Source organism: Sapajus apella, unplaced genomic scaffold (genome assembly GCF_009761245.1).
Source record: "Sapajus apella isolate SASKATOON/1434 unplaced genomic scaffold, GSC_monkey_1.0 scaffold71, whole genome shotgun sequence".
Lineage (NCBI taxonomy): Eukaryota > Metazoa > Chordata > Mammalia > Primates > Cebidae > Sapajus > Sapajus apella.
The window spans coordinates 10,884,687-10,896,598 of record NW_022437011.1 but is presented as its reverse complement, the minus strand read 5'-3'; the positions used below and the strand labels follow the sequence as shown (position 1 = coordinate 10,896,598).

Genomic DNA, 11,912 nt, shown 5'->3' with positions numbered 1-11,912 from the left:
GCGCTGACGCTGCCGATGTGCAGGGCGGGGCTGTTGTTCTCGCGGACTAACAGGGTGTAGGAGGTCTGTGTGAAGGCGGGGGCGTTGTCATTGACGTCGGAGACCAGAACCGTTATGTTGTACTCGGTTTTCAGCCTGGGTGTCCCCAAGTCAGTCACGGTGATGGTGATGTTGTACTCGGCTTGGCTCTCTCTGTCCAGTTTTCTCTGTGTCACGAGGGTGTAAAAGTTCTTGAATGTGGGCTTCAAAAGAAACGGGAGGTCGTTCTGGATGGAGCAAATCATCCTACCGTTATCCCCAGAGTCTGGATCGGAAACACTGAAAACAGCAACTACAGTTTCCGGGGCGTTTTCTGGGGTAGGGCTGGAGAGCGTCGACAGGGTGAGTTCAGGGGCGTTGTCGTTCACATCCACCACTTCTATTGCCACAGTGCATTTTCCCGAAAGGCCCCCAACATCTGTGGCTACAATTTCCACATTGTAATATGGAGTTGCCTCGAAATCCAATGCCCTTTTCAGGCGAATTTCTCCTGTTATTTGGTCTACTACAAATGGTTGAGTAACTTCATCACCTTGAAATAGAGCATAGGCTACACTCCCATACGCTCCTGCATCTAAATCTCGCGCAGAGACAGCGACAATTAAGGAGTTAAGGGGGCTGTTCTCAGGAACCTGTACCTCATAAAGTGATTGTAAAAATTCGGGGGCGTTGTCATTATTGTCCAAGACGACAATGCGAACTGTGGTGGTCCCGGACCTGGGCGGAGCCCCACCATCCAGTGCCGTGAGTGTTAAGCTGAGCTCAGGTCTCTCCTCCCGGTCCAGCGCTTTGTCCAGCACCAGTTCTGGGTATTTTCTGCCGTCTCCGCGAGTATGAGTAGCCACATGAAAGTGCGAATTGGGGCTGATTGTGTAGTTCTGGACAGTGTTGCTACCTATGTCAAAGTCCTGTGCTATTTTCAAAGGAAACACAGTCCCAGGCTGGGTGCCCTCTGAGATTTTTAGGAGCATTTCCCTCTCTGGGAACTCTGGAGAATGGTCATTTATATCTGCGAGCTGCAGATCAGCTTGAAAAAACTGCACTGGGTTTTCTAGTAAGAGTTGGAAATGCAATATACAAGGGTCTGTCGCCCCGCACAACGCCTCCCGGTCTAGTTTTTTATATAGAAGCAAATTCCCGGTCTTTATATCAAGCTGCAAGAGCTCTTTGTTTCCTTTGTAATGGATTCGCGCGCCCCGAGTGGCCAGTTCCCCCACCCCGAGACCCAGGTCTTTTGCCAGGTTGCCCACAGAATAGCCACTTTCTGTTTCTTCTGGTATGGAATACCTAAGTGCCTCAGAGCCAGCCTCCCACAAAAGCATCAGTATAGCAAGAAACATAACTTGCCTTTTCTGTGGCGTTTTTGCTAGCGCAGTCTCCATTGTTCAGACCCGGTCCAGAAGGCGCAGTTTCTTCAACTCGGTATACAATCCACCCAGATGATTTGCTTAAATAACCGCGAATTCAGTCTTTCTTGACTGACTTGCACAAGAACGACGTCCACTCTGAAGATTTAGCCACTAGATCTTACCTAAAATGCGTCCTTGTTTTAGGAAGCATTCAGTTTGGATTCCCCAGCTTAATGGCGCCTGGGTTATCCGCAGAGCCAGCTATTCACACTCTTAGCCTGCAGCGCCACCAGGCGTCCTAATTTACTATTGCACACAGTATTTGCCGTTTCATCCTAAATTGTAATCTTGATGTGTATCCATACTCTTTTTTCATATAAGCTCTCTCGATGATATCTCCAGTTCTTAGTTACTGGAAGTTCTAAATAAATGTTGCGGAGTTAACTTTCAGTGAGAGATTACTTTTGAGAAAAAACTAAACATATATTAATCTCCTCCATAAAAGTACCTTTGAGTACACAAACATACTTTTTTTGGTGGGTTTCTTATTTGATTACATTCAGTAAGTGACTATGAATATCTACAGAAATTTAAAGTTTAAGAAAAATTACTTTCGAAGTAAACAGCAATAACACCCAGAAAATGGAACAAATCATAGGTGTACAACTCAATAAATTTTCACAAAGTGAGCACACTCCTATAAGCAGAACCTAGATTAAAAATAAAATACTACCCAAACTCAAGTCCCCACCTGCTACTGTCTGGTTACCACCCTCTCCCCAAAAGACAAAAACTGTCCTGACTTCTGTGGTCATAGATTTTTTTTTGCTTTTTTTTTTTTTTTAACTTTATACAAATGGAGTTGTACAAAGTTACTGTATACAGATTGTTACTCTCATGTGTCTGGCTTCTTATTCTCAATATTATGTTTGTCAAATTGATCTATGGCATCTTGCTCTAATTTTTTTATTCTCATTGCTTTATATTATTCTGTTGTATGAATATACTATGATTTATTTATCCATTCTCCAGTTGGTGAACACTGGATTTTTTCCAGTTTTAAGCTATTTTGGGTAGTACTGCTGTAAACATCCTGTACTAGTCTTTTGGTGACCACATATATGTGTTTATGTTGAATATATTCAAAGGAGTTGTATTGCTATGTATTAAGATGTGCACATATATTTTGCTTTAGCAGATAATGGGAAAATTTTCATAAATAGTTGTACTAATACCAGCAAAGTATGAGAGTTCCAGTTGCTCCACATTCTTGTCAACATTTGATGCTATCTTTTCCATTTTAACCCTCTCTGGTGAGTGTGTGGTGATATCATATTTTAATTTTAGTTAGCATTTTCACTGGTGATTAAACAATTTGAGTATTTTCATGTTTGTCGGCCATTAGGATACACTCTTGTGAAGGGCTTATGCAAATCTTTTGTACTTTTCTGGTGGGGAGGCATTTGCCTGTTTGTTCTGCAGAAGTTTCTTATATGTTCTGGAAGTCCTTTTTCAGATACATGTATTGCAAACATCTTTTCCCACTCTATGGTTTATGTTTCAAGTCTATCATGGCATCTTTGATGAATAACATTTCTTAACTTTAGTCAGATCTGTCAATAATTTTCATTTATGTTCAGCATTTTTTTGTGTTTTATTTAAATGAAACACGAAAATATTCTTGTATGATATATTTCTGAAAGATTAGTTATTCTGCTTTTCATATTTAGAGCTATAATCAACCTGAAATTAATTTTTCAGGTGAAAGAGGTTGGAGTCAAACATTTTAAAATGTAAGTATCCAAATGCCTTACACCTTTGTACAATCTATGTAAAAGACAATCCATTTTCCATTGTTTTTGAAGTGTCATTTTTGTTATAAATCAAGTGACGATAGCTCTGAGGATGTTTTATTCAATCTTGTTTATCCTACAATAACATTAATAGCTTTATCATGAGTTTTGTTATCTGAGAAGTAAGTTCTCAAGTTTTTTAAAAATACATTTTACTTTTAGAGTAGCTTTAGGTTCACAGCAAAAATGAGATTTCACATATGCCCCGGTCTCCACACAAGCACAACTTCACCCGTTATCAACATCTTCCACCAGAGTGGTTCCTTTGTTACAACTGATGAATCTGCATTGACACATCATTATAACCCATAGTTTACATTAGGGCTCACTCTTGGTGCTGTGTATTCTACAGCTTTGGACAAATTTTAAATGATATGGATTCACCTTTATAGTATCACACAAAGTAGTTTCACTGCCCTAAAAATCTCCTGTGCTCCACTTATATATAACTCCCTTCCTCCCCTAGAACCCACTGCAAATGGATATTTTTTTCTGTCTCCAAAGTTTTGCTTTTTCTAGAACACCATGTAGTTGGAATCATGCAGTATGTAGTCTTTTCAGACTGGCTTCTTTCACTTAGTAATATCTGTTTAGATTTCCTCCCTGTCTTTTCATAGGTTGATAGCTCATTTCTTTGTGATGCTGAATAGTATTCTATGGGTTGAATGAACTGCAGTTTGTTTATTCATTCACCTACTGAAGGACCTGTTGGTTGCTTCCAAGTTTTGGCAATTATGAATGAAACTGCTATAAATATCCCTGCACAGGTTTTTGTGTAAACATAAATGTTCAACTCCTTTGGGAAAATCCTAAGGAACATGAATGCTGGATCACATGGTAATAGTATGTTTTGTTTTGTATTCAACTGCCAAACTGTCTTCCAAAGTGTCTGTACAATTTTGCATTCCCACCAGCAATGAATGAGAGCTCCTGTTGCTCTCATTACCAGCATTTGGCACTGTCAGTGTCCTGGAGTTTGGTCATTCTAATAAGTGTGTAGTTGTACTTCATTGTTATTTTAATTTGCATTTTCCTGTCAACATGTGATATGGAGCATCTTTTCATATGTTTATTTGCCAGCTGTATATCTTCTTTGATGAGGTGTCTGTTAAGGTCTTTGGTTCATTTGGTTCTTGTTGCTGAGTTTTAGTAGTTCTTAGTATATTTTGAATAACAGTCCTTTATCAGATATGTCTTTTGCAAATATTTTCTCCTAGTTTATGTCTTGTCTTTTCATTCTCTTCATAGTATCTTTTGCAGAGCAGAAAGTTTTAATTTTAATGAAGTCCAGTTTATTAATTCTTTCTTCTATGGATTATGACTTTGGTATGGTATCTCTAGTTTTATTCCTTTTCTTCAAGATTGCTTTGGTTATTTATATGTTAAAATAAACTTAATGTTTGGTTCATTAATTTTCACAAAGAAATCTGCTGAAATTTTGTGTAGGATTTTAGTGCATCTATAGATTGACTAAGAGAGAACTGACATATTCCCAACATCGACTCTTCCAATTAGTGAACCTTATATATGCCTGTAATTATTTAGATCTTCTTTAATTTTTCTCAATATTTTACAGTTTTCAGTGAAGTCTGAATACTAGATTCTAGTATTCAACTAGATTTTTTCATACTATTTTTGAAACCATTGTGCATAATATTTAAATTTTTCACTTTTTATGTTGCCACATAGAAATACAACTCATGTTTGTATGTTGACCTTGTATCCAGTGGCATTGTTAACTTCATTTATTAATTCCAGTAGACTGTAGATTCTTCATGGCTTTCAATGTGTATAATCATGTCTACTTAAAAAGACATTTTAATTTTGTCCCTTCGAATCATAGTGCCTTTATTCCTTCTTTGCTTTATTGTGCTGTTTAGGATCTGTAATAAAATACTAAATTGGAGAAGAAAAGACAGGTATCCTTGTTCATCCTTGATCTCCAGAGGAAAGTTTTCAAAAATTTACCATTAATGATGCTTCCTGTAGGTTTTTAAAGTCACTTTGAAAGTTCCCTTCGATTTTAGTTTGCTAATAATGTTACCATTAGTGTGTACTGAATTTTATCAAATGATTTTTTATGTATCCATTGAAATAATCATGTTTTGTTCTTTATCTTTTAATATGGTAAATTATAATAATCAATTTTCAAATATTAAACTGCCTCTGTATTCCTAAAATAAACTTTGGTTTCCAATAAATTATTATTTCTCTTTTATATATTTCTAAATTTTACTTGCTAATATTTTTATTTTTTATTTCTTTTTTAATTTTTTTGAGATGGAGTTTCGTTCTTTTCACCCAGGCTGGAGTGCAATGGCGAAATCTTGGCTCACTGCAACCTCTGCCTCCCGAGTTCAAGCAATTCTCCTGCCTTAGCCTCCCGAGTAACTGAAATTACAGGCTTGTGCCACCATGCCCAGCTAATTTTGTATTTGTGGTAGAGATGGGGTTTCTCCATGTTGGTCAGGCTGGTCTCAAACTCCCAACCTCAGGTGATCTGCCCGCCTCAGCCTCCCAAAGTGCTGGGATTACAGGAATGAGCCACCATGGCCAGCCTTTGCTAAGATTTTTAAAGGGAATTTTTCCATGTATATTTCTAAAAAAGAATAGTTTGTCATCTTTTTATATCTTATTCAGGTTTGAATGTTATAATCTATTCAGATTTATGCTGACACCCAAATTATTTGGGAAATGTCTATTTTTCTACTCTCTGAAGGAGTTTGTACAAATTAGTGAAAATTTTGACATCAGGAGAATTCACTATTGTGAATTAGAAAAGGTTTTTAATGAACAGCTTTAATGTAATAGATATGACTAATCAGATCTTCATTTCTTCCAATTTCAGTTTTAGAAAATTGTGTTTTTAAAGGTTGTTTTCTGTTTTATATAATTGTCAAGTTTATTGGCATAAAATTGTTCATAATATTCCCTTTTTATTTTTTAAATGTCTGTAGGCTGCTAGTTGTGTGTGTGTGTGTGTGTGTGTGTGTGTGTGTGTGTGTGTTTATTCCTGATATTGGCAGCTGGTGTCTTCCTCCTTTTTTCTTGATTGTCTTAAAGTTTTAAATTTCAGTCATTACAAGAAACCAACTTTTAGCTTCCCTGATTTCCCCTGTTGTATATTTGTCATTTATTTAGTTTCTGCTTATGTGTGTGTATAAAATTTTCTTCCATCTTTATTTGCATTTGATTTGCTATTCTTTTTCCATCTTCTTAAGATAAAAGCTTAGATTATTGATTTTTGGCCTTTCTTTTCTAACATGTGCATTTAAGGTTTAAAATTTCCCTCTAAGTACTGTTTTGATATGCCAGGTCTTAACTTTTCCCAATTCAAAATATTTGGAAATTTCTGTTGTGATTTATTCTTTGACTCACAGGTTATACAATTTAATTTTAAAATATTTGGAGATTTCCGGTTATATTTTTATTTCTGGCTTAATTCACTGTGGTCAGAGAACATACTCTGAGTTGTTTCAATTCTTTTTTTTTTTTTTTTTTTTTCCCGAGAAGGAGTTTTGCTCTGTTGCCCAGGCTGAGTGCAGTGGTGTGATCTCAGCTCACTGCAACTTCCACCTTCCAAGTTCAAGCAATTCTCCTACCTCAGCCTTCTGAGTAGCTGGGATTACAGGTGCCTGCCACCATGCCTGGATAAATTTTGCAATTTTAGTAGAGACGGGGTTTCACATGTTGGCCAGGCCAGTCTCGAATTCCTGACCTCGTGATCTTCCTGTCTCAGCCTCCTGAAGTCCTGCGATTACAAGGCACGAGCCACCATACCCTGCCTCAATTCTTTTTTAAAAATTTGAGGCTTCTTTTATGACCAAGAATATGAACAATTTTTTTTTATATCCTACATGCATGTAAGAAGAATGTGAATGCTCCAGTGTGCTGTTATGTCAATTTATTTGAATATGACGTTCGTGTTGTTCAGATCTTCAATATTTTTTGCATGTGTTTTGTCTTTTTATTCTAATAGGAATTGAGAGAGTTGTATTAAATCTCCCAGTGTAATTGGGTTTGTCTATCTTGCATTTGTATTCTATCAACTTAACTTTATATATTTTGTAGTTGTCTAATTGGGATGTATTCAGTCTCAAAACTAACATATTTCTGATATATTTATTTCTTTAGTATTACACAACACTTCTCTTTATCTCTAGTAGTGTATCTTTCCTAAAAGTCTTCTTTGTCTTATGTAAGTATAACTACCTAGATTTATTTTGGCTAGTGTTTATATTACTATAAAGTTTATCCCATTCTTTTAAACTTTTACTCTTTCTGTGTTCACACACACACACACACACACACACACACACTTATTTGATAGAATAAAGTTGAGTTTTTCTTTAATCTAGTCTGACAATTTTTGTTGTTTAATTGTGTTATTTAATCCAAATATTAGTAATATAATATCTGATATCTTTCCATTTATACTTACCGTCTAATTATTTTTCTATTTGTCACTAAAGTTTAATTTTTCTTTTGGACTATTCAAATATTTGTAATTTTTATTCCTTCCGTTAGTATTTTATTACTTTGAGAGTTATCCAAGAAATCCCAGCATCTTCAATCTACAAGAATCTGACACACATTATTAATTTTACCACTTCCATGATAATGCTTAGAGCCTTAACACTTTCTAACTCTATTTATACCTTTGCCTTGTACATTATTATTGTTATAAATTTAAATTATATATATAATTTAAATCATTTAAGAAACTAGTATTAATATTATTGCCTTGTATAATCAATATTCAATCAACGTTCATTTACATTTACCTTTCTTGTTGTTCTTCATTTCTTCCTGCAATTCTGTGATTTCTTTTGGATTGTTTTCCTTCTGCCTAATGCATTTCATTAAAAGTATTTCTTGGCCAGATGCAGTGGCTCACGCCTGTAATCCCAACAGTTTTGGAGGCTGAGGTGGGCAGATCCCTTGAGGTTATGAGTTTGAGACCAGCCTGGCTAACCTGGTGAAACCCCGTCTCCACTAAAAATACAAAAATTAGCTGGATGTGGTGGCACATGTCTGTAATCCCAGCTACTCAGGAGGCTGAGATGGGGAGAATAACTTGAACCCAGGAGGTGGACATTGCAGTGAGCCAAGACTGTGCCACTGTACTCCAGCCTGGGTAACAGAGTGAGACACTGTCTAAAAAAAAAAGAAATAAATTATTTCTTTTACTGCAGGTGTAACTGTCATTAATTCTCTCAATTTTTGTCTGAAAACTGCATTCATTTTTGAAGGATATGTTTGGCTCCTTAAACAGAAATATATTATTTTTTATATGGTTGCTTTTGAAATTATCTCTTTGACTTTGGTCTTGAGAAACTCTCCTATGATATGTGTAAGTGGGCTTTGTTTTTATTTATCCTGTTATTATTTATTTCTTGTGAATCTTGGAGAGTTAGGGATTTTCACCAATTTTGGAAAATTCTTTATAATTATCTCTTTAAATGTTGCTTATTCTTCATTCTTGCGCTCTCTTTTAGTATGTTAGAGTTTTTAAAAATTACATTCCACATATCACTAATGTTCTTTTCTGTATTTTTCATTATTTTTTTCTCTGTGCTTATATTTGGATATTAATATTGAATTGTCTTGCATCTACTAATCCTGTATTATTTTATGGCTATGCCATTAAATCATTTAAATAATTTTAATTTCAGATAATATAATTTTTCAGTTCTAGAATTAACTTCCACTTTTAAAGTTCAGTTCTCCATTGAAATTGTTTTTTTATTTTCTCTATTGTTCTTTATTTTTAGCATATCAGTCTTACTTATTTTAAAATCATTCAGTTAATTATAATACTTGAATAATCTGTGGGTCATTTGTTTTTTCTCTTGGTTTTTGTTCATGATATCCAGTTTTTGGTGTGTGTACCTAGTAATTTTTTATTGAATGCTGAATATTTACATAAAAAGCTATCCAAGGTTAAGATATTATCTTTCTCCAGCAAGAGTTCACCTTTTCCTCTGTTAATTTGATAGAGTTATGTCTAAACAAATCATCTAAACTGAAACAGGCACTGGGCTTTGTCAAGGTTCTTTGCAGTCCTGATAAGCACTTGGCTCTCCAGAATTTTCAGCTGAGAACTTGGTATATTCTCCAGAGCCTCTTCCCACGGCAGGTCCTAAACTCTGATCTTTCAATAGCAAGACTGCTAAAACTTCACTTTGCTTTTCAGGAATTTCCCAATTAGTTTTTAGTCTTAGTTTGACAAGTGTCCTGAGGGGAAAATTTGGCCATGAACTTGAATCTTTCAGTCAACCCAAACGGCTATTTAAGATACTCTGTCTCTGACAAAAGCTTTTTGTTCTCAGACTTAACAAATTTCCTCAGGGCAAAACTCCTGTCAAGAGTCTATTTTCACCTCCAAGAATTTTCCTTCTCAGGAATCTTAGTCCACTCAGATCTTATTATATTTTCTGTTTTCCGTTACTTCAAACAGATAATTTTACATTTTAACCAATTTTTAGAGTGGCTTTCTGCTGCTAGATAATTCATTTACTCTGGAAGCAGAACTTCACCAAATATACGCATAAGTTTTAACCTTAGACAATTTACAATATATTTTGTAACTTTTAATAGTAAAAGAAGAGGGAGTCAATTTGTTTTGTTTTGTTTTGTTTTGTTTTGTTTTGTTTTGTTTTGAGACAGGGTCTTGCTCTGTCTCCTGGGCTCAAGCAATCTTCCTGCCTCAGCCTCCTGAGTAGCTGCAACTACAGATGTGTGCCACCATGACCAGTTAATTTTTTGTTGCAATTGTTGAAACAGGGGGTCTCACTATATTGCCCAGGCTGGTCTTGAACTCCTGGCCTCAGGCAATCCACCTGCCTCCGAAGTGCTGGGATTATAGACATGAGCCAACACACCCAGCCTCAAAGCCATCTCATTTAAATAGCTAATAATAAATGGAAGAAGAATTAAGGTTGACTACCAGATTTACATCTTACATATTTGTATATGTTCTGTTCTCACTTTTATCAATTCTTCACTTCGATTTTTAAATCAAATAAATGCTAAAAACTATGTTTTAAGAATAACTTAAACTGTCAATAACTGTCCTTTTTATTTCATTACATGTTTAGAAAAAAAGAGCAATTCAGGAAAAAGTGTAAGTAATTTAACTCCTGTAGAATGATACTTGAAATTTAAAAATAAATGTTTGATTATAAAGCAAGTTCTTCAATTGCTCATATTCTGCCAAAAGTAAAATAGAGGTGTCCTATAGTTATATCCATACAATTTTAACTAGTTTACTGCACTTATTGATCACAGCATAAAACAATTATCGCTCAGATAAATTTATTATTGTTCCAGTCTCTTCAAGGACAAAATAATATTGTCTCATGCAAGTGCAACTGTGGCAAAATTGAGAAGTTAAATTAATTCAAAATAACTGAAGGTTACATTAAAGAACAAACAAAAGATAATTAAACATCAAAAAAATTATTTTTTGTAAAGACTGTCCATATCTGCAAAGTAATGTAAAGTGAAAAACCTGAGATTAACTGATTATCAGATTTAAACAGAATAGACAAGATGCAGAAGAAATTTCCCAATTATTTTGAAAGATGGGGAGAAGCTGTAGGAAAACCAAAAGATATAAACATATTAAAGTATACTTGGATTTCTATTTGTAGGGCAAAAGGAAGTACAAGGAGACCTGAAGTTCTCAAAGGTCTTGATTTTGGGAAGAAATGTAGGGCTTATTTCGGATTCCGAGAATATTTTTTAAAAGGTGATATCAGGCCATGATTTAACAGTTTTATATACTGAAAGGTTATAGCAAAGTATATGAGAATTTTCTCTTTAATAATTATTAGTAAATGATGTTATTTTTACAAAAGTTAATATTAGTATTTATGGAACATTATCATGTGCTAGGTAAGTAGCAACCAAATAAAATAATCACTAGACATACGATTATGTCACTAGAGGAAAAGGGTCACAATTTTAGTGCATTACTAATTTAATGAAATGCATATTTATATACAATTTCTGAAAATAAGTATACTAAATTTTATGCTCATGGCTATTAAGAGGGCTTAGCCTAGTACAGTCAACCAGAAAGGAGAAGGTAATTATAAAGTTAATTACAAAAAATTTCAAACACTCTGGCCTTGCAAACATTAAATTACATGGTAAAGACGGGCACAACAAATATTTAGAAATTCAAGAGTTCATATATTCACTTAAACGTTCCATTAAAAAGATGTTAATGTAAGAATTTCATTAAAATATAATTTATTTTTATCCTCATTGAGTAATTTATAGTTATAGAAAGATTAACCACCAGTAGATCAAAAATAGAGAAAATAATATTCAGTATAACTAAAACTGTTAAGTGCAATTTGTAACAAATTTAGCTATATCATGCATAGATTTGAAATTGTATGAATATTTAGATAAGTAGACAATTTTTTTAAATAAAGGTATTGTAATGGGAAGTTTGACAAAACTAATAACGGCTCACTAAACTAAATACAACACTTAACTGAATACAAAGCTATTCCTGAAGTTGGGGTTTTCCTTAATTTCCCTCCCCGTGTCCTGACCCAAGAGATTAGGAAATATTGGCTTCAGGAACTTGAACTCACCAGTCCCAGAGTCTCCCGACAGACACACCTCGTACTGGTAGCTCTGGGACAGGGTCCCG

General features: G+C 34.8%; 1 protein-coding gene across 1 annotated transcript in view; it reads right to left on the bottom strand.

Moving 5' to 3' along the window:
- The window catches only part of LOC116531620 (protocadherin beta-5), a 2,559-nt gene extending 717 nt beyond the window's left edge, over positions 1 to 1,842 (bottom strand). Inside the window, exon 1 of the mRNA XM_032250500.1 lies at positions 9 to 1,842. Coding sequence (XP_032106391.1) covers positions 9 to 1,421 — 1,413 coding nt within the window. The 5' untranslated portion in view covers positions 1,422 to 1,842. The remainder of the gene's footprint in view (positions 1 to 8) is intronic.
- Positions 1,843 to 11,912: the final 10,070 nt, after the last annotated feature.